The sequence below is a fragment of the Cydia splendana genome, chromosome 5 (assembly GCF_910591565.1).
Source record: "Cydia splendana chromosome 5, ilCydSple1.2, whole genome shotgun sequence".
Classification (NCBI taxonomy): domain Eukaryota; kingdom Metazoa; phylum Arthropoda; class Insecta; order Lepidoptera; family Tortricidae; genus Cydia; species Cydia splendana.
This window is the reverse complement of record NC_085964.1, coordinates 18,618,295-18,645,265: the sequence shown is the minus strand read 5'-3', so window position 1 is coordinate 18,645,265 and position 26,971 is coordinate 18,618,295. Positions and strand designations below refer to the sequence as shown.

The window sequence follows — 26,971 nt, the reverse complement described above, 5'->3', positions numbered from 1 at the left end:
TAGTAGGTTCTGCCATCTTGTGGGCTACATCGGAAGCATAAACGACACATTTATGCATCGCGCCAAAAATCTGACGGCTCCTATGCTGCCCCCTATAGTTCATGCACTAGGCCTGGGCCTATTGGAAATTGAAATCAAACCAAGAACAGATGATTTTAGTTCAAATGCCGCTTCAATTCGTTCTCGTAGCGGATTGATTGAGTCGGCGTTCCAGCTTCGGGAGAAACTTAATTGCTGTGTCGAATTGTCGATCATGAAGGCAAACAGACACCGCATCGTAAAGAGTTACAAAAAGAGCGAGGACACACAGTTCAAAAGGCATAAGGTCCACCAATGGACAGTTAAGAGTTTTGCTGTTTGTACGATTATACGTAATTTTGGGAAAAGGTGCAATCCACAAAGATCAGTCAATTAAATTTAACTTTCTGTCAATAAGAAGTCATTCATTGAATATGGTGCATTGGGGTGACCTTGAATGCTAGGTAATTTTGAAAGAGGCATATCTCTACATTCTCTACTAACTAGAAGCACTTTCTACTGTAGCAACAGTATGTAAGCAAAGTGTTTTGGTAAGCTTTGCAGTAGCGTAAAGTGTTGCTAAAGTATGAAGTACCTACATACGTCCAATTATATTATAAGCATTGCTCAATGCGATGGACCGACCAAGTAAAGAAAAGGTAGACGTCCTCAGGGTCGCATCGCACGTATCGGACGCATCGCACGCAACAGATTTTAGTATTCTTTGTATAGAAAGTCTCACAAGTGCGTCCACTGATCCGTTGCATGCTATGCGTCCGATACGTGCGATGCGGCCCTGTGGACGTGTAGCTGTGCGTGGTGAAAAGCATGGCAGGAAACAATAAAAACCGGCCAAGTGCGAGTGCGCCTCGCGTACGAGTATTTTTCTTATAGCGGCAACAGAAATACATCATCTGTGAAAATTTCAACTGTCTAGCTATCATGGTTCATGAGATACAGCCTGGTGCCAGACAGACAGACGGACAGACGGACGGACAGCGGAGTCTTAGTAATAGGGTACCGTTTTTACCCTTTGGGTACGGAAGTGTACCCTAAAAAAGGCCGCACAACGACTTCAATGACCACCACTACTTTGACAACATACGACCAAGAAGATATATTATATGCTCCATGTATTAGTGAAAGTGGTCTGTGAGGCAAAATCTGTGGAGCGAATACGACTTCGAATTACCGTTTGCTCGTATTTCTCGATTCGGCTCGTTCAGAGGCAATGACCCATTCGGAAAGAATACTGGGTCAAACGATATTGCAGGATTCTTATAATTAAAACAATAATATTTAGTTACTAATTTGCGAATTTCGCGATATGATAACGTTATACATCGTTACAATAAATATAATATACCATCACTAAAAGTAATAAATACAAACTCGACATGTTTTCCTTCTCTACTAAACACTGATAGGTATTTAATACAGGTCATAATAATATAATATTTACATACTACAGGTGAGTATGTTTGCTCCCGTCCGACTGAATAAGTAGATAGGTATAGTTGAATCATCGAGAGCGTGGAATTGCATATGTAGTAGTATTGTTTGTTTACAGGCATTCTATATTTGAATTTTCTATTTTCTTGTACTATCAGCATACAACCACTACAAATGCAATTCCATCTTCTCGATAATTCAACTATAGCTATACTACGATCAAAGATAATAGAGTGTATAAAGGCGGATTGTCAAAGTAAATTATGTAGCCCAGTAAATTTACTGTCAGCTTTCGACAGAAGATTAAAACTGTTAGAACGCCATTAGATTTTGATCATTATTCTTTCACTGATATGTATTAACTTGTTAAATATTAATATTAACGCCATCTACTCGACACTAGGCCAAAGGTATGGTGCAATCTTTTCGAGCAATCGCGCCATAACCTTCAGCCTACGCTCGAGTAGATGGCGTTAATATGAATATTTAACAAGTTAACACATATCAGTGAAAGAATAATAATCAAAATCGAATGGCGTTCTAACAGTTTTAATCTTCTGTTGAAAGATGGCAGTAAATGTAGTGTAGCTCTATTTCAAATTCTCTATGGTCAAGACAATTGCGCCCGGTTACTTAGGGGTCATTCCATAATAAACGCTACCAAGGGTTCAAAAATGAAAATTAGTTTAAGAAGTCAACACTAACCTATTTCCATAGAAAACATACCAAACCTTCATGTCAGAAAAAAAAACCGAAAAAAAAAACAATTTTTACATGTTTTTCATGTACTTAATCGCAACGTTTAAATGATAGGCGTAAAACTAATTTTATACAGCGATATTGGCAAGACTAATTAAAAAGAAAGTAACTGTAAACTGTTACAAATTTCCCGCAGTTATTTCAGGTAAAATATCGTAATTTTATAATTTGTCTTTAAAAATATTAAAAAGCATGGATTAATCGGTTTTTACAAGAGTATTCTAGACTGTGGTCTCAAAGTAACACCCGAAACGGGAAAGAGATAAAAGTATGTGTAACTTTTCCCGTAATTAACTATAGCCAAACATGTTTTGCCAAAGAAAGGCTATGATGTGAACCTATGCAAATGTGTAATAGTTGTTGTTTTAGCGTCTGCTTTAGTCGTATGTTTAAAGTTTGAAGTTGTGTAACACCCGAAACGTGTTGTACGTCCGCCTGTCAGTCCCCGGCTTTTCTCCGTGATGGTTAGTGGCGTTAGTGCTAGAAAGCTACAATTTGGCATGGATACATAAATCAATCATGGCGACAAAGTAGTAACACAAAAACTACAAAAAAAATTTTTTTAGGTTTGCTCCTGTATACAAAATATTTTTAATTTTTTTGCGACTCTAATCCTGTGATGTGGGGTGTCGTTGGATAGATCTTTCAAAATGAATAGGTGTCACCATCAACTATTTTTTGATTAAGTGAATATTTTCGGTAATATTCGCATCGAAAGAAAAATAATTATGATATCTTCGAGAAACAGTTTTTATTGTTAAGATTAATGTATTTTATAATAATTCAGCATTTATTACTTATGTTTTTAATCGAATTTATTAAAAAGACAATAATTTCAATAAAATGAGCCATAATTTCGTATAAATCTGTCTTAATTTCGTACTCGTAACACCCGAAACGAACCATGAGTAACACCCGAAACAGGTAATTTATTTTATTAAAATTAATTGAAAAGTGATACTATAGATGGTCAAGCAAATCTTGTCAGTAGAAAAAGGCGCGAAATCCAAATTTCTATGAGACGATATCCCTTCGCGCCTACGTTTTTCAAATTTGCCGCCTTTTTTTACTGACAAGATCTGCTTGACCAAGTATAAGTGTTACTTCAGTGTTTCAGTAGACTATACTAACTATTATTACTTGACATAAATAAAACTGGAGGTTACTTGACAAAATTTGCTAAATTATGCATTTTGGTACTGATGGTCAGAAGGTATAGGCCAATTCCCGTAACGCCCGAAACAGCTACTTTTTAGTGATTCTCTCGTTATTGCTCTTATACTTTAATTATGTGTGTACAGGAAAAGAAAATATTATCAAAGTAGTAGATGAATCAATAGTTATAACCTCCTAGTTCCTGTTACAATATCGAATAAAACCTTATTTTAAGAGTTCAAGTGTAACACCCGAAACGGTGGAATGACCCTTAGCGTAACTTAAGAAGTGAAACATTAGCCATAAACTTTCGTTCGTTATACGAGTAAGCAAAGCTCACCCAGCTTACCCACCTAGTCTACCTACGCATTAGAGATGCAACGGATAGTTGTTTGGCCGGATACCGGATACCGGAGTTTCGGCCTGCCCATTGGCCGAATATCCGGTATCCGGCCGCCGAATATTCGGCCGGCGGAACTATACCTACATTTCGGTTTTTCTAGTGCGCATTGTACAGATTTTGACCTGTTTCGTAGGTTTCTTTCGCTCGGACTCATTTCTAGGTTCGAAATGAGTGCGCGTGCATGTCTGTGGAATGTTTAAATTGTTTTAAAACAATAACAAGTAAGATTATGACCGTGACTGTTTCTTAAATCCAATTTTGTTTACTCCAAAATCAAACAATGTTACTATCCGGTATCCGGCCGGATAGTAGGTCACTATCCGGTATCCGGCCAGATATTAAAATAGAGGCCGGATAGGCCGGATACCGGATAGTAACCGAATATCCGCTGCATCTCTACTACGCATTATTCTTTCTATTCAAAAGGAACATTTTACATGGAGTACTTAGTTGAACTGTAAATTTTTTCTTTTTTTAATTAAACATACCTACTTTTTCATAGTCTGCAAATACAAAATGCCGTTGATAATCGTTTGTCAAAGACAAAATTTAACAGAGATTTGCTAAGTTTTATGAATAAGGGGGTAAATTTCTAAATTACCGGTTAGGTTTAAAAGTTGGTCCCATAGTAAACTTATTCATAAGCTACCGCGTCCAATATAGATAAGGGTTGAAAACCACATGGTGGAGACGGATCTGTGCAAACTTCAAGTCAGCAATTGGCGTCACTAATAAACTTTAGTGACTAAAGTGACGCTACTGTCGGCTAGACCTGTACGGTTACCATCAGTTTGTCACTGATATAAACACCGTCGAGAACGTAATTTACTTTCTATACGTCCCGTTTGCACTAATATGCGAGTGCGAGCGAGATGTATAGAAAGTAAATTACGTTCTCGACGGCGTTTATGTCAGTGACAAACTGATGGTAACCGTACAAGTCTTATTTTGGGTTACTGAGCCAACGGAGTAAGTAAGTACCTAAGTGGGTAGTAATTGGACAAAGTAGGAAACATTACTCGGAACATACCAGGTCGATCGTCCTTCTCCCCATCGCGATGGTGGTGTTTGTGTTTCCGATGCGAGTGTCTCCGGGCAGGCACGTGCACGCCAACGAATACCGTGTGCGCTCTGTGACCTGAAAGGAAGACAATGTCAATGTTGGTATTGTACTAGCGCATCGTACCTACTACGGTACGGAATACACATGAATAGTTAAAGACCGTGAGCATTAAAGCTGTAACAGACAGGCGTACCGGACCACGACCTTGATCCGGTCAGCATATGTCTTTCTCGCTCTCATTTAAGTATAGCTGCGTCCTTAACGGACGTAAGGTTGCGGTCCATTACGCCAATATGTTAGAGCTTTTAGCGAACACGATACACATTTGCCGGATCTTTACGTTCGACGTTGAAAACGCTGCTCTGCTCTTCCATATAATTCAGGCTAGCGGTGCCCTTAAATTGTAACATAACTACATCTGATTTATGCGCGGCCTGCGTATAAATCTTGGTTTGAATTTTAAAGAAGAAATATGGACCTACGAATAAGTTCTTATCATTGTTAAACCAGCCTGACAGTTAATCCCTTTCGTGATCTATGAGATTAAAGAATAAGCGTGTGGATACTAAGGTTTATACGAAAAACAATTTTAGTTCGGTGATAAATTCTAATAATAAATAAGGTATTGACCTTATTTGACTGATGACAGCAGAAATACGGGTAAGTGTGGCATACGGGTAAATGTGGTTGGCTTTCACATCGGGAGCTGTTTACGTACTTATTGATAACTAAGTAGGGTTTATTGCGAGTTCAAACATTATTTACTTGCGTTTAGTGGCTGAGTTTAAAAAGGATAGAAGAGGTAATTCAAGCTTAAGCACAATGTAATGAATTAATTTTGAAGAGCCTACCCTTTAATGTACTTGTTTAGCTTCGATTTTATACATCTCCTCCAAATTGTCTTTTATTTTCAATTATTTATTTTTTATTTATTTTTTTTATTTAGAAATTTAATTCAGGCAACAAGGCCCATAAGGTTTATGCATGCTATGGAACGATGGAAAGTATGAAGTGTTAATTTGAAGTATTGGCAGGCTCACTCCGCGATTCCGTCGCTTTGCTACAGGTAGCTAAAAGTACATCCATTCCACACCAATTTTGGGGAAACCCATAAGCCGCGCGTGGCCCTGTCGCCACCTAGCGGCCATATCTGTCCTGATCGTAACAGACGCGCTTTGTTAGAGAGTGAGTCTTCTGTACCTAGTATTATTATTTATTCTGTGGTATTGGTAAGCAAGCACGTTCTCAGAAATAATATCATTCTTATAGTAGAGGAGTTGTATGAAAACTTGTAGGTGAGGGTCAAAATAATTCCCACAAAGACGGGGTTTGATTTTTTTAGTTCTATGTTTGTATCTTTTTGACATACTAAAAATATATGAAAATATATTCATGCAAAACGCATTTATTGACATTTGAAATTTGAAAAATCAAAAATAATATTAAAAATCGTGTGTGGTATCAAATAACAGGAAATTACACGCTAAAAAAGATTGTGAGATTGATTTTACAAAATAAAAATAAAAAACAAAAGTAGTGGCTTAAAAACTGAATTTTTTTCAATGTTGAAAGTTATTTTCTACACTGAAAACAAAACTAAACTATTATAGTTTTACACATCAAAATACATTGTGTAAAAGAAAAGAATATTTAATTCATGAATACTTATTTTTAATTATATTATTATAATATGAAAAATATAGGCTCACAGGCTCTATATTTATTTAAAAGTTTTATCAATAAACTGAACGCACTTCAAAGGAGCTGATTGGCAGAATATAAAAAACAAAAAACGATTGTAGACTAGTCATCCGAATTTGCTCGATCGAATTCTTGGCCGGAAGTGAGATATTTGATATTAAAGGACTCTTTTTTTAGTATGTTGTAAATAATTCTTTAGTATGTTCTAAAACGGTGGCGCATAGCAAAAATGTTCTTATACATAAGTAATCTGCATAAAATTACCCACAAGAAAGATTCAGTACAATTTTTCGCTAGGATCAATATTCAAAGAGATATTAACGCGGGAAAGTTAATTATAATCACTTCTAAGGTCCCTTTTTTTTAGTTTTTCGTAAATAACTCGTAAACGGTGGCCAATATAAAAAAATGTTGTTAAATGTTAATAATCTACACAAAATTCTCTACAAATAAGATTCAGTACACTTTTCGCCGGGATTAATATTTAAAAAGATAATAAAGAGGAAAAGTTAATTATAATAAATTCTAAGGTTCCTTGTTTTTATTTTTTCGTTAATAATTTGAAAAGTATGACTCGTAGCAAAAAAAATCTTGTACATAAATAATAAACATAAAATTTCCTACAAGAAACATGTAGAACACTTTTCGCTAGGATCAATATTAGAAACGATATTAAAGGAAGAAAGTTCATAACAATTAATTCACAGGTCACTTTATTTTAGTTTTTCGTAAATAATTTGTAAAGTATGACCTATTTTGCTATGGGCCACAGTTTACAAGTTATTTACGAAAAACTAAAAAGGGACTTTTAAATTTATTATAATTAACTTACTTGCTGCTTTATTTTTTTAAATATTGATCCTATCGAAAAGTGTTCCATATGTTTCTTGTAGGAAATTTTATGTTTATTATTTATGTATAAGTATTTTTTGCTATGAGTCATACTTTTCAAATTATTAACGAAAAAGTATAAACAAGGAACCTTAGAATTTATTATAATTAACTTTCCCTCTTTGTTATCTTTTTAAGTAATTATCCCTGCGAAAAGTGTACTGAATCTTTTTTATAGAGGATTTTGTGTAGATTATTAACATTTAACAACATTTTTTTATATTGGCCACCGTTTACGAGTTATTTACGAAAAACTAAAAAAAAGGGACCTTAGAAGTGATTATAATTAACTTTCCCGCGTTAATATCTCTTTGAATATTGATCCTAGCGAAAAATTGTACTGAATCTTTCTTGTGGGTAATTTTATGCAGATTACTTATGTATAAGAACATTTTTGCTATGCGCCACCGTTTTAGAACATACTAAAGAATTATTTACAACATACTAAAAAAAGAGTCCTTTAATATCAAATATCTCACTTCCGGCCAAGAATTCGATCGAGCAAATTCGGATGACTAGTCTACAATCGTTTTTTGTTTTTTATATTCTGCCAATCACCTCCTTTGAAGTGCGTTCAGTTTATTGATAAAACTTTAAAATAAATATAGAGCATGTGAGCCTATATTTTTCATATTATAATAATATAATTAAAAATAAGTATTCATGAATTAAATATTCTTTTCTTTTACACAATGTATTTTGATGTGTAAAACTATAATAGTTTAGTTTTGTTTCCAGTGTAGAAAATAACTTTCAACATTGAAAAAAATTCAGTTTTTAAGCCACTACTTTTGTTTTTTATTTTTATTTTGTAAAATCAATCTCACAATCTTTTTTAGCGTGTAATTTCCTGTTATTTGATACCACACACGATTTTTAATATTATTTTTGATTTTTCAAATTTCAAATGTCAATAAATGCGTTTTGCATGAATATATTTTGATATATTTTTAGTATGTCATAAAGATACACACAAAGAACTAAAAACATCAAACCCCGTCTTTGTGGGAATTATTTTGACCCCAAAGGCTATATCCTCTCTACTATTAGGTACTCGACTAATTTTGAAGAAACGTCACTTTTGACACTGACATATCCGATCCGTATCGTTTCCATATCTATTAAGTATTTGACGTATCTTAAAGTTCGAATATGGCTGATAGTCTTATCGCCTACGTGATAATAATAGGCGTTCCTCCCGCATTCTCCAGCGTATTCCTCGAAATTTTCTCTGCGAAACCGTCTACGTAATTTCTCCTCCAGAAAATAATAACACAATTTGTATAGCAGATGAATTATTATCCATTTATTTCATGATGTAGGGGCAGTAGGGAGACACTCCTGACTTCGGGCAAATTCGGCTCCGTTCGGCTGAGCATTGCTCCAAGCAATTTAAGGGTTGACACAATCCGATGGTAGACGTACCTTAATCATACCTACATCATGAAATAAATGGATAAGTTGACCAAGATCGGAATCTACGAAAAGATATCGAATCGGCACGTCCAACGGTATTAACTCGATCTAGATACGGAGTACACTCGCAGTGCAAAGCCGGAAGTCATCCCTAGAGCTCTTTGAGCCGTGCTCAAGGTCAAGACTACGTAACTTGGATCCTTGTCAGTTTAAACCGGTATTAGGTTTCGAAATTCGAAGGACAAACTAAGACAGGTCACCTAATAATCAATTTTTTCTACTCGTGTACTTTTATCTGTCATTTACATAGTCACGAACGAACATATAAGGGCATACATTATGAATACTCCATAAAACTCTATAGTCTATTGCCCAAAAAAGCACTTGTGTCGTTTAAGAGACATTACAACACGGTAAACTATACTGCGTCAAGCAAATCTTGTCAGTAGAAAAAGGCGGCAAATTTGAAAAATCGCGGGCTAGCAACACTGTGTTCGAATAATTCCAAAATCGCGTGTCGTCTGTGTTTTATCTGTGGCCAACTTGTTTGTTGACATTCTGAATCGTTTTTATTTCAAGAGATATTTCTGCTGTGACCTGTGATATTTTCTGATATTTAATAAGATTGTGCATTACCTTAAGCAAAGCTAAGCCTGCAATGTATAATCATACTCGTTCATAGTAAACATTACTAAAATTTTAGGTTATGACAAGTACTGGAAGAACATGGGAAGAACTTGGGAACTTTTAAGATTATGTGCAGTTTTTTTTGTTTAAGGGTTAAAAGGCATAAATAAAATTAAAACGTATGCCTAAATCTATCCAATAAGACCACACATTGTGTCCTGGAAACTGGAAACCGTCCATAGGCCCACATATCTTACTATTTTCAGCGACTGATTCGATTACATAATTTACAAAGGTAAACTTTTAAAACAGTATTAAGAACTTTGATTATATCGCCGTTCTTTCGCAACATTACCTAATCCTTACATATGTTTGTTGCAGGATTAAATCTCGCTCAATATGAGGCGTTCGTAGTAGGTAGTTTCTCTTCAGAAGTTCAGTCAGACAATACTTACCTACGGCGGTTTATATACGTGTACAGCGCAACCAAGACGAAAAATAAATTTATTATTTAAAAATGTAACAAAAATATTGAGAGCTTAAATATTGATGGAATAGATTATTCTTGTATAAGTTGTCCTTATGTTAGTCATTAAGAAAGTATATTATTTAGGCTCATTTGTTTCATGTTCTCAGCTACTGCACATATATACCTATGGGGAATCCTAGTTTATACTTGCTGAAACAGGTACAGTCAGCAGCAAAAGTTACTAAGCGGGCCAGGTGTTCAAAATGATCTTGACGCGACTTTATTATTAAGAGAATAAGAGTGTCAAGGTAATTTTGAATACCTGGCCCGCTTAGTAACTTTTGCTGCTGACTGTACCTATGTATCTTTTTAAAAGAAGTTTTAAGTCGCTTTACATACCTGTTTGTTCAATAAAAGAAAATAATGTAGTCAGCATTCATATGGAGCACTAGACGCAGTGTAGGTATCATTTTAGAAAAGTATTTTCACATTTCCAAAATGACAAGTCTTGAATAGCCTAATGTACAAGTTAATAAAATTTCCTAACAGTATTTTTTATTTTTATTATACAATATTATAACTGTGTTATATTTCTCAAACATATTTCCTAAACTTTAGCCGGGCAAACACAACTAGCCAGTTAGTCAGATCCAAGAAAATTATACTCATAGCTTTAGCATAAGAAAAAGAGTATGATTCCCTCTGTCTTTAGACAGTCAGTCCTGGGCCAAACTACATAAAGAATCTTTTTTATGCCTGCCACAGAACCCTACAAATTATAAATTGAATAGAAGAATAGTATTTCTTAGACCATGAAATAAAATAGGTACCAAGGGTTAAATTAGACAAATTATTGTTAAACTAAACTAAAAATATTTAGTTTACCCAAGAAATGTTTATTGTAAGTTAATTAAAGTTATATAGGGAAGATAAAAGGAGTTAACTCCTTATGTTTGGAAACTTAAATTACACATTTTGTAACAAATCTGTTTTATGCTTAAGATGCAATAGATGACTACAGAGTATTATGATGCTTGGTTGAAGTGACCAGGTAACCTTGGTAACTTCATATTTTTTCAATGAATGCCCTGAATTAAAGTGTAGGTAGGTTAAAGTGACCCTTATCTTATCTTCTCTTACATTTAAATTAAATAAGCACCCAAATATCATTTGTTTTATTTTTATTATGTATATTGTACAATATATACCAATCAAAATATTACACAGGTAGGTATGTGATATTGATCCAGCAAAGTACACTAATTTACATTAACAAGTAGCATATTATATTGTAAGTATTAAATATTCCACAATTTCCATTTTGCTATGATTAAAATTGAATTCCAACTGAGAAATCTAATAAAATATTAAAATTCAGTAGGACATTACCTGCGGAAGCAATGATTTTATTCATACATTCTAGTTTAATGGCATCTCTTCTTCTTTGTCGTTCCCTCATGACTGAGGATCGTGACCAATAACTATGTCCCTCCATTTATCGCGAACAAGGGCTATTTGGGCTGCCCTCTGCATGGAACCACATGCTTGTTTTATGGAATCCGACAATCTTGCAGGGGCTCTTCCTCTAGCGCGCTTGCCTTCAACTTGCCCCGGTATGATGTCACGTTCGAGGCTGTGGTGTGGCGACCGCATTATGTGCCCAAAGAATCTAAGAGCCCTCTCCTGGCAGATTGTTGAGAGTCGTTTGGTGATTTTGAGTTCTCTCAGAATGGTTTAATGGCATAGTCCGTTTCTAATTGTAATTTGATATCTTCAAATTTGTTAATCATTTTGACTAACATGGCTTTTAAATTGTCCGTCCATATTAAATAACAATTTCTAAAATTTTCAATAAGCCGCAAGTGACAATTTGAATTGACGTACGTAGGGCGCGCTCAGCGGAAAAAAAATCATATTCGTTTTGGTTCGACGTACATTGCTGCTTTTCTTAGCGCAATACTGCTCTTTGAGTGTTGCCCTACTTTAGTTTGCTTTACATTGCTACTGACAAGATTTGCTTGACGCACTATAGTGCGGAGTAGCAGGTGCCACATACCGATACAGTGTGCTACCAACGTGACAAACGATTGAATGCATACGGTTTTTATTAAAAAAAAACAAATTTGTACTAAGACTACTAAGTTCATTGCTACCAACATAATAAAAAAAAAAACTTTTTTTGGTATCATTACTATTGGAAGTTGGACTTCTAAGGCCACTTATACCCTACAGCACCACGACCAACCACGACCCTGGTGCGGTGCGGTAGTGTGTAACGGCTTTAAAAAAAAACATTACTCGTTTGTTTTTACGTTTCCCGCCTTTCTTGGTAATTTCTTGTTCTTTGAGTACTTTGCGTTACTATTTGTTTTGCGTTCATAAAAAGTGTTGGAAATGGACGAAGAGGACAACATTGTTTCTACACCTGAAGAAATATCCGCTGCAGCACAAGCAGCGACCGAAAATTTGTTGCCTAAGTACTAAATCGCAGCACCTATATGACAAATCTTATGAGAAGTTCATGGCGTGGAGATTGGAGCACAAAACTTCGTCATTCTCTGAAAACGTCTTATTGGCGTATTTTCAAAGACTAATTGGAAGCACCGGATCAGACCTATCTTTTCAGCAAGGTTGGTATAGTTATGTTATTAAAATTTTATGATTTTAGAGCTCGTTGAGATATAGCTCGCTGTACTGGTGTACCTACAGTACTGTAGGAAAGTGTCTTCGTAAACTGAAATAATCTTGTTTTATAGGTAACTGCATAAACGCACGTGGAACAAGTTTAAATGTTTGAATAAATATACAGCTTTTGTTAGCGTGCGTGATGCCGTCACATTCGTTTCGACCTTGCTGCTAACCAGACTAAATTTGTATCAGTGCCTAATCCTCGACAATATACATCTTCATATGGACTTATCATAGTTTCCTTTACGCCCAGATTTAAGAGTTATATTTATGTACATTTTATATTTTTGCATTGACACTGAATATTATTTAATTCTCCTTTTTCCTGTTACAGGTTGCAGTAATATTTGGTATTATGGGTGCTTGTCGCAGACAAGAGCTACATACATATAATGCCTACTATCCAAAATTACATTCACATTTTCAGAAATAAAATTTTGTTTTTAACTTTTTGTATTTTATTTAATATTGCCTACTCATAGAAAAACCATTGTATGCAACGTTGTATAAGTAGTCAAAAAATGCTCATGGCGTATTTATTAACATGTTCGCCTTCGCCTCACATTGTTACCCACGCCACTCACATTTTTTGACCCCTCTTATAAAACTGTTGCATAAAATACTATTATTTAAGGCTTTTAATAGTTTCACTTACGTACTTTACTTATTGAAATATTTAATAATCCAGGGTTAATCAAACTTTTAAAGGAGAATTGATTTTCCCACCGCATATTTGCTGAAAATATTATGTACCAACAAATATAGAAGAAAAATCAAATTTTTCCGGACCTTCAGATATTCAATTTAACACTTTAATAGACTGCATTATTAATATAAAATCAGTTTAGTCGCGCCAAGAATATGTAATGAGGCAATCATTAATGCCCACATTATGCATTCAGCGGCCGGGAAAAAAGGAATATCGTGTCGATCTGCTGTAGGGAAATGAGGTTATGATGTCGCAGCAGGCAAGGAAGCAACATCGAAAAAAGAAATAAAATTATTTTTACTGACATCTAGCACATATAGACAGCATAAAAAGTAACGGGGCACACTACGCGTCAAAAGTGGATATGTAAAAGTATGTACCTATCTTCTTTAACTATAGCGATAGCGGTACAGCCTGAAATTCGGGAATCAGCTGCAAATGGTGTTAAAGGTATGAAAATCGGCACGATTAATGTTTAGGCCATTTGAATCAATTTGACCCGTAGCACCAAAAAAAAAAACGGAAAGGAGTTATGACGTCATCTTTTTTTGTATGGAAAAAAAACAAATTTTTGTTCAGAAACCTATCGTGTGTGGTATTAAATGAAAGGGAATTTTGAGCCGGTTCTAAAAATATATCACATTATTATATTTCCGTCACTTGCATTCAATAAAAATAAAAATAATTTTCAAAAAATACCAAGTTTGGGCACCTCCACTCCAGATACGAAACCGTTGAATTATTTTTTGTAAAATATACCCCTTCCAAGTAATACCCAATATCCTCATATCTAACTCCAAGAAATTAATTTCGAAAATATTTAGTTTTAGTATTTTTATTTATTTATTATTATTATAAATTGTGATCTATCAATCTATCAATGAAACGGCCTCCTGGCCTAGTCGATAGTGACCCTGCCTATGAAGCAGGAGGTCCCAGGTTCGAATACTGGTAAGGGCATTTATTTGTGTGTTTATCATCATCACACAAATAGATGCCCATATACACATATATACAAGCCCTGGTAAGGGCTTGTACTACTAGCGGTGCCATAAATATACCATATTTTGTATGGAAAAATGAAAAAAAAAAAAGCTTTAAATGACCTATATGACTTCTAGACATTAGAAAAAAATCCAATTCTGAGGCCTAAACAAAATCAAAATGTTGATACGACAACGGTTTCACTCACTTGAATTTTTAGTCGCTATTGCCCAAGTAGCACAGATAGCTCTATAACTACTCACTTTTAGTTCTATCTAACGCTCTGTGCGTATTAAGACACTTATAAGAGCACACTCGTGGTCCTACAGCTGTATAATAGATCTCAGTGATATTTATATAGCTTAGGGCTGATTAAAAGCTGCATTACGGCTCTGAAAACTACCATTAATACGCAAAGAGTGATATAAAGGTATATTTGCTACGACCCTATACAGCTTTAAGGGTTATCAAATGCTTTAACCGTTATAAGGTCTGTTTAGTGGATAAAATTACGCCATGTGCTGTATAAGGAGGTAATTGTGGACTTTTATTACGTTGACTTATTAAGGGAACACAAGTGAACTATTATGAAGCTAATAGACGTATAATGGAACACATGTGGCACATAATACAGCTTGTCGCTTAACATGTTTACCGCTAAGCAGCTTTTATTACACTGACTTTTAAGGGAGCACGAGTGAACTAATATGAAGCCAATAGACGTATAATGGAACACATGTGGCACATAATACAGCTTATCGCTGAACGTGTTTACCGCTAAGCGGCTTTTATTACGCTGACTTTTTAAGGAAGCACGAATGAACTATTATGAAGCCAATAGACGTATAATGGAACACACTTGGCACATAATACAGCTTATCGCTGAACATGTTTACCGCTAAGCAGCTTTTATTACGCTGACTTTTAAGGGAGCACGAGTGAACTAATATGAAGCCAATAGACGTATAAATGGAACACATGGGGCGCATAATACAGCTTATAGCTGAACATGTTTACCGCTAAGCAGCTTTTATTATTCTGACTTTTTGAGGAAGCACGAATGAACTATTATACAGCCAATAGACGTATAATGGAACACATGGGGCGCATAATACAGCTTATCGCTGAACATGTTTACCGCTAAAGCAGCTTTTATTTCGCTGACTTATTATAAGGGAGAACGAGTGAACTATTATGAAACCAATAGATGTATAATCGAACACATGTGGCGCATAATACGGCTTAGCGTTGAACATGTTTACCGCTAAGCAGCCTATTATACTGCCATTGGGACTGTCTGCATAGCGGCTGTTAAAACGTTCACAAGATGCCTTATAACTGTTTAGAGGTTCACTAGTGTATCGAAATAACGACTTGGACTTTATAGTGGTTCACTTAAGTATCTTTATCAGATATATAACAGTCGTATGCTGCATATAAGAATTTTAACGGTTCACGTTGCTTTTTAACATTGACCGCCATTTTATTGTATATAACCTATAAAATTGAAATTGCTTTTCCAACTTTTAAGGGTAACAATAAGGTTTTGTGCCTGAGTTCTTAACCGAAATCATTAGTTTAGTACTTCCTATAACGTATTATTAACTTTTTATCTCATAATTCTGTCCAAACCACTGAAATAGTTTTTACACATGGCTTATTTATATCATTAATTTAAATAAAAACTGATTATTTTCGTGGCGCACTGAAATTTTCTTAGATAATGTATATATATAATGTCAATAAACTTGCATTCCCAAACATCTTTCTCGCATTAATATATAAAACATAACATTTAACTAAACACTTTAACAAAATGACTTATGGTGTCGTTGCGCTTAACGTTTTTGCTTCAATATAAATATGTTCACCTCTGCGTTCGTCGTCACTATACAAAATTTAATAGCTGATTTTTAAGGCAGAGGTGTAAAAGTATGTTATTAATTATCTTTTATTCAGCCCAACGTCAATCTTTCCCGGTATTAGGGCGCACATGTGACATATTAGCTGAATAAAGGGTAACTGGTGGTCTCTTACCCAGTCAATATACACCTCTTATAACTCCTGTTACTCCTTATTATTCCGTTAAATTGCTGCTACAACGCTCTTAAGTAGCTATGTGAACTTAAGGCTGCCTAATTTGTGCCCATTTAAGAGTTATAAAAGCTGAAAAGACGCTTATACAGCTCTTATGCAGCTTTTATATTCCAGCTTCAAGCGTATTCGTACCTCATTATGCGGCTGCTATACAGCTAATCTGTGCTACTTGGGTGGCGACATGTTGTGTTGTGTTGTTGTGTTGTCGCCAATAGCGACTAAAAATTCAAGTGAGTGAAACCGTTGTCGTATAAACATTTTAAAATATGTCTCACGAAAGTTTAATATCGATTAAACAAAATCAGGCTATAATGGGTTAATAGTTTAACAAAAAGACCCCCCATAGGAGAATTACGAGTAGACTGTTAGTGACAGATACTTTAGGACGCGAGCTGAAGAGATATTATCTCGATTTGGAGGATAATTCGATGATGGCAGTTCCATCAAAAATATCATAGTACCACCTACACAATACACTTATATTATTTGAGACTTGGCTAGGTAACCAAGCACTAATGCCTAGACAACAGATTTATGTACAAATATTTCTGAGTATATATGTCATTTCCAATATAGCAATAATGACTTTTGATTTTGACATAAATAAATTTCGCCTGATCCTTTGTTCAATCTACTTTGTCCTAAAAATAGGTATTTGGGTCTATTCTGAAATGTTAATTTTATTGCTGATTTGCATGTAGGGACACGTTTACGGTGGGATATAATGTAGCAATTTTACTATAGAATAGCTACACCTACCAGTACCTTCAACATCTTAAAAATAGGTAGACATTTAGGATAAACATTATCTTCATCGAAATAAATAAATACTTATTGTGACACAATCTTATACACATCGATGTAGTTCCATGTAATTTTAGTAATTTTCAGTGACAATAATTGGGTGGTTTAACCCTGATTACATGATAAAGCTAATCACTACACCTTATTATAAAACAAAGTCCCCTGCTGCGTCCGTCTGTTTGTGTGTTTGTTCGCGATAAACTCAGAAACTACTGAACGGATTTTCATGCGGTTTTCAGCAAGGAAGGTTTAGTTGTATAATTTGTTAACCCGTGCGAAGCCGGGGCGGGTCGCTAGTGCTATATAAGAACCCCTCAAAGTTCACGAAAAGCATAAGTGCAAAGATACTTTCTTTATTTAATTAAGTAATTACAGCGTAAGTAAATACTGTGTTTCCAAGATGAGGGTAACGGTAATTTGATCTAAGGTTAACAGAGTGTAGGCTGAGGTTACAGTAAAGGGCAATGAGGTAGGTTTCTCCCGACCTTAAGCGTAATGTGGCAGTCAATTGGAAAATCGAGAAAGGCCTCCATTACGAGTGTGTACTATAATGATGTAATGTCGTTCATTACATCATTACATCAGGCGAGAAATATTCCGTGGACTCTTGTTTACGAGACACTTGAACGTAACAAGTTTTCTTAAAATAATATTACGCATGTTTAGAACTTAGAACCAATTTTCATATTAATACCTATTACCTATAATGTTAATACCAAAATACCTTTTTGCAAAAATAGTTACATTTTTAGTGTTGCGTTTTAGTCACTTTTTAGGGTTCCGTACCCAAAGGGTAATAACGGGACCCTATTACTAAGACTCCGCTGTCCGTCCGTCTCTCTGTCTGTCTGTCACCCGACTGTAACTCCTGAATCGTGATAGCTCGACAGTTGAAATTTTCACAGATGATATGTCTATTGCCGCTATAACAACAAATACTAAATACAAAATAAAATAAATATTTAAGTGGGGCTCCCATACAACAAACGTGATTTTATTTGCCGCTTTTTGCGTAATGGTACGGAACCCTTCGAGCGCGAGTCCGACTCGCACTTGGTCGGTCTTTTTACCCGACTGCGGCAACGCAAAAGGAGGGTTATGATTTTGACCGGTATGTATGTGGGTATTTATGTATGTGTGTATGTATGTTCATCTGTTCCCTCATAACTTCTAAAGTACTCATTCTAATTTGACAAACGATGTGTCATTCGAATCGTCTTAATCGTCCGCTGGTTATAGGCTATATGACGTCACAAAAATGAACACGGCGCTCTCTAGAGGTCATAAAGTCACAAACCAAAAAAATAATTGAACAGTCTCAAAACAAAACACTACCGATATTGTTTATTCAGTAAATACAAGAATAATTAGATAGCGGTCGAGAGATTGAACAAAGGGGCCCACTGATTACCAGTCCGCCTGCAGTCTCTGGCCTTATCGGGCGGCCTGCCGTCCTAGACCAATAACGTCCACAAACATAAGCGATTATTGCCTGCCGGCAATAGTCTGCTGCCACCTCTGCGACTACAGACGAGTCGTCAGTTTCCCACCGTACGGCCGTCCGCCGGCAATAGTCTGATATAATTTTGACAGGTCCCTACAAATTGACAGTTCGCCGGACGATATCAGCCTGTCAGTTGATCGCAAAAGGCCACACGTTAACAGTTCTACTTCAGATTTTGGACTGACGGCTATTCGAACTACGGCTCGTCGATTCCGGTCAGCGTCGACAGATATCTGCCGGACAGTCCGTGGCCTGCAGGCCAATTTACACACACATTATCAGATAGCCGGTCGGTGGCCTGTTGGCCGTCATCTGCTGTCAGTCGAGAGCCTTCAGTTTCATGTTTTTCAACTAGTTTAATTTTTTCATCAAAATGGACAGTCGACGTCAAAGATAATGTTTACACTTTTGGACCTTATTCCTTTGTAATAAGGCAAAAAATGTAAACATATTTTTGACTACTATAGTGAAACCTGGTTAAAAGGGGATATTACTGCAATGTTCTGCCGCCAGAGTGCAGCACTACCGACTCAGTAAATTCATAGACTAACTTATACATACTGTGCCTTAAACTGTTTTTGACAAGTTTTCACAGACAATAAAATATGACATTGATGCATCAAGGCGGTTTGTTAACAAGGGCCTACCGGTAAACGCGAAAATCGAAATTTAGTTATCTGCCTCTTTATCGCTCGAATATGCAAGAGTGATAGAGAGATTAGATAACGAAATTTCGATTTTCTTGTTTCGCGGTAGGCCATGTGATTGACGTGACGTGTGATGTGTCAATGTGGTTTGTTTACTGTATGTGCCACAAAGGTGCCACCTACGCACTAGGTTGTTGTCGAATACAATGGCTCGCTTTTCGTATATACTTGCAAATGATTACATCGAGGATGAATGTGTCACTGAGTTTCATAGGATACTTTCCCAAAACACAAATTACCGTCCCCGCGACGTAGTTTTGATGCAGGCTATGCATCTAATCGAGTCCGTTCCCGCCGAAGAAGAATTAATGATATATTAAATATATAGTAAAAACTACAAGGGTTGTGAAACTATAAGGGTTCCTATAAGGGTAGTTGAATACGGAATCCTAAAAACAGGCAAACAACCTCTGTAAAATATAACGATGCGAGCGGAACACTAAATGCCTCGAGCTATCTCGGGCTTGGCCAAATTATTTATTACAAGGTATCAAACAAAAAAATCACTCGGGTAACGCCCAAGTAGACCTAATATTATGTAGAAAAGGTTTAAAAGAGTAGAATGAATATAACAAAAACATAACAGTAAAGTATTTTCATTTTTTTCAATTTGGTATACATAGATAGTACCTAAATAAGAGCCGGTGTAGCAGGGGATCTAAGGTCCCGTTTTCTAAGGGGACCTTGCATTTTGGAGACAAAGCAAACCGCTTGGAACAGGTGTTCCTGGGGGTGACCTGAGCTGATTAAGCCCGGTTGCCAAGAGGTTCCCCCCAGCAGGTGGGCAAGGGAGGGGGGGGAAAAGTGCCTCCCGCGCGCCTCACTCTAAGCTTTATATCTGTATACATCTCGCAACTATATCAAGTTTGGTGTCATTTTCGTATAATTCGAGGATGAAGAATTCATTTCTATGACTATATTTTCACTCACCCATACAAAAAATTCGAAAAATTCAAAATTAAAAAAAAAATCTTTTAATTTTTTTTTCGAAAATCTTGTACAAAATTTATACTATGAGGATTTGCTCTAGAAAAAAAATATCTGTAAATAGCCCAGTTATCCTACTATACAGAATAGTAAACTTGTCAAACATTTTTTTTTCATAACTCTGTTAAAAAAAATGTTTTGTGTCGCGCGGCGTACCTGCATTGTAAGAGCGGTATGCAACGTTTAGGATTTTTAAGTATAGTTAGATGATTTCTGATAAGTTGTTATTCTTCTCGTGGTAGATTACATTAATAAATTACTTCTGGACGTGATATATTTACAAATATAAATTAAATATATAAATAAAGATGTTGGGAAAACTTTCGCTAATAGAGTTAAGTATTATAAATGTGATAAAATTAACATAGGAGATGTTTGACAAAAAATGCGGGTTAAAATAAGATATATATATTGTTCGTAATTGCCATTACATGCCCATGTGACTGTCCATTTTAGGTTTTTTTTAACGCAGTTGCACCTTCCTGCGCATTTTGTTTTGCAGCGGCAACGAATAAGCTCTAAACAAGCAGCAGCCGCCGCAGGTAGGCTTGTCCATATGGGCTCCCAATAACCATGTTGTTTGGACCAGCCCCAGTCAGCAGGGCATGGTGGCTGTTGCTGAGGGGCTATAATATGTCCCCAAACATAGACCAAATCCTACACATGCGACACAACTGAAAACCGCCGTGTTGCCGAAATAATTTCTGCACTTTGTCAACCAGGTGCAGAAAACCCTAGAGGAAAAGCAAACCGCTCTATGTGCGTTCCTTGATATTGAAGGTGCTTTCGACAATACGCCCACAGAGACCATACTCAATGGTATGAAATCAAAGGGAGTAGACGAAACCACCAGATGGGTACATAGCATGTTCTCGAACAGAGTAGCCACTCTGACCATCAATACTATTTATAGAGCATGAATTTTATACCATCCCCACTATTATGGACCCTAGCAGTGGACCAACTTCTTGCAATCATGTCAGGCCAAGACTTTGATACACAAGGATATGCCGACGACCTTGTAGTCATCGTCAAAGGCCCTTGCCTCAACACAATATCCAACCTAATGCAAGGAGCTCTAAACAAAATATCTATTCAAATGGTGTAGAGAAAATGACTTGTCCATTAACCCGAGCAAGACTGTAATAGCCATTTAACTATTCACAAGGAAACGGAAGCTCGATAAACTCACAAAACCAAGACTTCATGGACAAATAATACTGTTCTCGGCAGAGGTCACGTATCTAGGGGTCACCTTCGACCAAAAGTTAACTTGGAACCCTCACCTGAGAAACATTATACAAAAAGCGAAAATGGCCATGTGGTCATGCTGTCGAATGGCAGGAGCAAGATGGGGCTTAAGACCCAAATTGCTATGTGGTTATACACAGCGGCAGTGAGGCCAATTGTCACCTACGCCTCCGCAGTCTGGTGTAACAAAACCAGCCAAAAGACAGCAATAGACACTCTAAACAGCCTGCAACGCACGGCTTGTTTAACAGTAACAGGCGCCTACTCCTCGACACCGGGAGCGGCCCTAGATGCACTGCTGGACATCATACCACTCCACTTGCAGGTGCAAAAGGAGGCCAAGCAGTGCGTCTACAGAATATGCACGCTAAACAGGCCAAAATGGCGCTCTCAGGCATTAACCAATCTAAAGGCCTGGGTTTTTGCGAATAGAACCCTTAGCATGCCCACTGATGACACACAAACCGAATGTCATCTCACCAAACTGTACACAGTAGAAATACCTCCTAGAGACAAATGGATCAACAACCAAATGTACGTCGAAGAGGGAAGCCACATCTGGTATACAGATGGTTCCAAGAAAGGCAATGATGTAGGATGTGGGATCTATGGTGAGAGATCTAAGCTCAGAGCTAGCGTCAGCATGGGCACACTGGCCTCAATCTTCCAGGCAGAAGTCTTCGCCATCAACAAATGTGCGGAGATCAACCTGGATAGAAACCTAAGACACCAGCATATCTACATCAACTCAGACAGCCAGGCTGCTCCGCTGGCACTAGAATCCCTTGAGTCAAACTCAAAACTAGTCCAGAACTATAAAACAAACCTAAATGCACTGGCTTACTCCAACAAAGTTACACTTAGATGGGTAGCAGGGCACTCCGACATTAACGGAAACGAAGAGGTGGACGAACTTGCTAGAAAGGGCGCAGACACACCCCTGGTCGGCCCAGAACCGTTCTGTGGAATCACAAAACGGGATGCATATTCTCTGCTCAGCAACTTAGAAAAAACGAGAGCAATCGCTTGGTGGAAGTTCGTTAAAGGACAAGAACACTCGAAAGCTCTGATCAAAGGGTTCAACAGCAAAACTGCTAAGGAGCTTGTAGGACTCAAAAGGCACAAAACCTGCGCGGTGACCAGAATACTGACTGGACACTGCAAGTTGAACAAACATATGTTTCAAATTGGCAAGAAACAAGATGCGACATGCAGGTTCTGTCAGGAGTCAGAGGAGACTGCAATGCACATTCTCTGTTCTTGTGGACCACTAATGTCAAAAAGCAGTACCTACCTAGGGCGACACGTAGTGCAACCCTATGAGGTACAAAACATTACGGCCCAAAGAATCTGGAACTTTCTGGATGCAACGGGCATTAGTAATGAACTTAAAAGGCCGTTACAATAGATCAATGCTGGTCAATGCGCCACTCAAAGGCCCACAACACCACAATAATAATAATAATGTCCCGCGGGGGCCGCTTGTGGCGAGCTGACGGTGAGTGGCGACACCGCGGACCCCTATTCCAGAGGGCCCTGTCATTTGGCCCTCGCCTCTGTGCTTGCCTTGATTGGCCGGCCAGAATGGAGTCGCAAGAGCGGGACCTATGCTCCAGGTTGGAAGTGTAAAATGTCATAACGCCGGCGGCCTGCTGAACGGATTACCGGGATCTGGCTACCGCAGACTCACCTCTCGACAACCTCACAGCCACTCCAAAGTGTTGCCCTGTTGTCGCACTGTGCGTGCGGCCATTGCGGGGCCCACTCAATGAGTTGGCGAGTCACCACCTGTCATTTACAATTTTGAGACTGATTGTCACGGCAGGTGTCCGCTAGTCTCTCCCACAGCCCATTATCCAGTCCATCCAACTTTCAAATCTATAGCCCATGACCTTAGTTCCCATCGCAGCACAAAAGTGCTGCACTGCTATTGCAGCATTGCTTTTCTTAGCACACCATCCACCATCCATCACACCATCCATCATCCATCTCCGGATGTATCACATTGTGCGTTCGGGGATAGTATACACCACATGTATCCCTTGCTTTTAGATTGAAGTGCCTTAAAGGGCCTCTGCGCTGTTGGCTTCGGCCCCACGTACGCCTCCCAAAGGTCCGGGACCCCATGGTCCCGAGATATGGAAAAGACATACAAATAATAATGTTAATTTTATCACATTTATAATACTTAACTCTGTTGGCGATGGTTTTCCCAACATACTTATTTATATATTTAATTTATATTTGTATATATATCACGTCCAGAAGTAATTTATTAATGTAATCTACAACCAGAAGAATAACAACGTATCAGAAATCATCTAAACATACTTAAAAATCCTAAACGCTGCATACCGCTCTTACAATGCAGGTACGCCGCGCGACATAAAACATTTTTTTTTAACAGAGTTATGAAAAAAAATGTTGGACAAGTTTACTATTCTGTATAGTAGGATAACTGGGCTATTCACAGGTATTTTTTTTCTAGAGCAAATCCTCATAGTTTAATTTTTTTAAAGGATTTACGAAAGAAAAAACTAAAAGATTTTTTTTGAATTTTGAATTTCTCGAATTTTTTGTATGGGTGAGTGAAAATTTAGTCACAGAAATGAATTCTTCATCCTCGAATTATACGAAAAAGACACCAAACTTGATATAGTTGCGAGATGTATGCAGATATAAAGCTTAGAGTGAGGCGCGCCGGAGGCACTTTTTCCCCCCCTCCCCTGCCCACCTGCTGGGGGGAACCTCTTGGCAACCGGGCTTAATCAGGTCAGATCAACCCCAGGAATACCTGTTCCAAGCGGTTTGCTTTGTCTCCAAAATGCAAGGTGGTGGACCTTAGATCTCTTGCTAGTGTAAGTAAAAGTATGTTGAATCCACCGCTTGCAGCTTGTGACTCCATATCCTTTTTTTGTAATAATTGTCACATATTACGAGAATTTCGGGTAGGTAATATCGCCACGCCACGCTCTGTAACTCCGAACACAGTTTGCTCCAGATATTCTCTTAACTTAAAACGGAATGAATTAATGATGTCATAATTCGGATCCCACTTGTAGCTGAAGAATTTCAAGCGTAGGTCTTATCTCTTGTCTAAGCAGGTACCTCCATACTTGCGCTAGTGTTTCTACCACGTGTCTTTATAGCGGAATCAAAACGCACAATAGCTAGTCTTTTCATTGCTAGCTGCCGTGAACGCCATCGAAGGTATACCTCCCGGCGTTGTCTTGAGAACTATTAAAATTTTAACCAGTGTTGTTATATTGGGACGCTAATTTCCCTATTTGAATCTTTCAATGTTTGCTCCTTTTTTACTCGGTTACTTATTCTTCCAGCAATCAATAATCAAGTCTGTATTTTCAAATATATAAGCCATGCAAATACTATAATAACATGTCACATTTAAAATTAATAGAGAAAAAAATAAGGTTTATGTTATAATTCTCTCTATGACATTTATTTTTGACTGACAGTAAACAACAGTTGCGAGGTAACAACATGATAAATAAAGAAAAGTCTTGACAAACTAGATACTATGCAACCTTCGCATTGTTGTATTCATGCCTTAAAATTAAAATGATGCCTATGAACCAACTATGAACTCTATAACTATACTAGAATTAAAGTTGAATTTTACTAACGTACATATCTGTTTTTTTTACTGATTCTATTTCAATTTGACAGAAGCCCTACCGTATTTAAGGTTAATAAGGTCTACTGGCCTTAAAATTGTGTATGAAATTACAAGCAAATATCAGCGTCATAAATTAAGTATTGGATCCGTGATGTTCGAAGACAAAAAGTCGTATGCTTATTTTAGGGACTATGAACTCTTAAGTACTAGGAATAAAGTAGAATTTACTAATGCTGTAACGTGTGTCGATCGCCGGCCGGCTACCTCATGATGTGTGTTTGACTGGACTCGAGGCCACGGACTGTCCGGCGGATATCTGTCGGCGCTGACTGGAATCGTCAGGCGGCCACACACTATCGGTTCGTGTAAGTCGTCAGGCCGAAAACTGACAGAGAACTGTTTAGTGTGTGGCCTTTTGCGGTCAACTGACAGGCTGATATCGTCCGGCGGACTGGTAATCGGTGGGCCCTTTTAGGCTCGTAGGCTGAGAGGTTCGGGCCGTTCGGGTAATGTGATAGTCAATCGAAATCCGGAAAGGGCAAGTTCTGAAATAATGAGACTACTAGTCAGTGTTTGGTGGTGGTGATTGAAATTTTGCTTGCCCTTTCCGGATTTCAGGGATCGAACCGGTTTTTTGCAAAATCTTCGAAATAACCATATTTTCGCGAATAATTTTATACTCGAAATGTAGGACTCAGTTGTGTGGAATTTTATCGTTCTTTATTAATTATTACATTTCTAACTGGGCAATCTCATAATATGAAGTCGTTACCTAAAGTGTCATTCTATGGAACTTGCTAACTATGTAACTATGTATATTGAAACTGTCAAAAATGATGAATTTACTAGTGACTTTTGTTTACATAGTTAGCAAGTTCCATAGAATGACACTTTAGGTAACGACTTCATATTATTAGATTGCCCAGTTAGAAATGAAATAATTAATAAAGAACAATAAAATTCCGTTTTCGTTCCCATACAAAAAATACCGGTATCCGATCCCTGGATTGAATGGTTACAATGTATTTAATTCTTCGAGAGCGCCAAAAAATTGGTAGATATTTTTAGCTTTCAAGGGCAATTTCACTTCAAAAGTGTACCATTTACTTTTTTCGAAAATCCATAAATTTTTGGGTTATTTCTACTCAGAGTCATGAGGACTATCCATTTAAAAACAAAAAAAAAACGTGTCCCAAAAAATGTCAGTTTTGTAACGCATTTTCACATAGGTACATTTTGTATGGACCGTTACAAAACTGACACCCAACATTTATATGAAAAACTGGGGACACTTTTTTTCTTTGTCTCATTCAGCAGTACTTGTGATCTGTGTCTTGTTTGTGTCTAAATAACCCAAAAGTTGATGGTTATTCGAAAAAAGCAGATGGTACCATTTTTTCTGAAAACCCCCACCTACAGGTTGGTTGGCCCAAAAATAAGTTTCTAATCATAATCATAAATTTTTTACATTTTATGTTTTATTTATTTATTTTGTTTTTTTTAACATTTTTTAATGCGGTTAATTGTTGATAATTTTAATATTTTGTCAATCAAAGTCAGAAGGAAAATATTTTGAAGATAATACGATTTGTTGAAAGACTTGTAAGTAAGATAAATATTACTAAAAATTTGTTAACGTATAATTAGAC

The 26,971-nt window shown here is 37.0% G+C and overlaps 1 protein-coding gene across 8 annotated transcripts in view; it reads right to left on the bottom strand.

Annotated features, from left to right (window-relative positions):
- The window catches only part of LOC134790904 (sodium bicarbonate cotransporter 3), a 131,162-nt gene that overhangs the window by 19,857 nt on the left and 84,334 nt on the right, over positions 1 to 26,971 (bottom strand). For all 8 annotated transcript variants that reach the window (XM_063761897.1, XM_063761893.1, XM_063761894.1 and 5 more), the window contains exon 3: positions 4,818 to 4,925. In XM_063761897.1, coding sequence (XP_063617967.1) covers positions 4,818 to 4,925 — 108 coding nt within the window. The remainder of the gene's footprint in view (positions 1 to 4,817; positions 4,926 to 26,971) is intronic.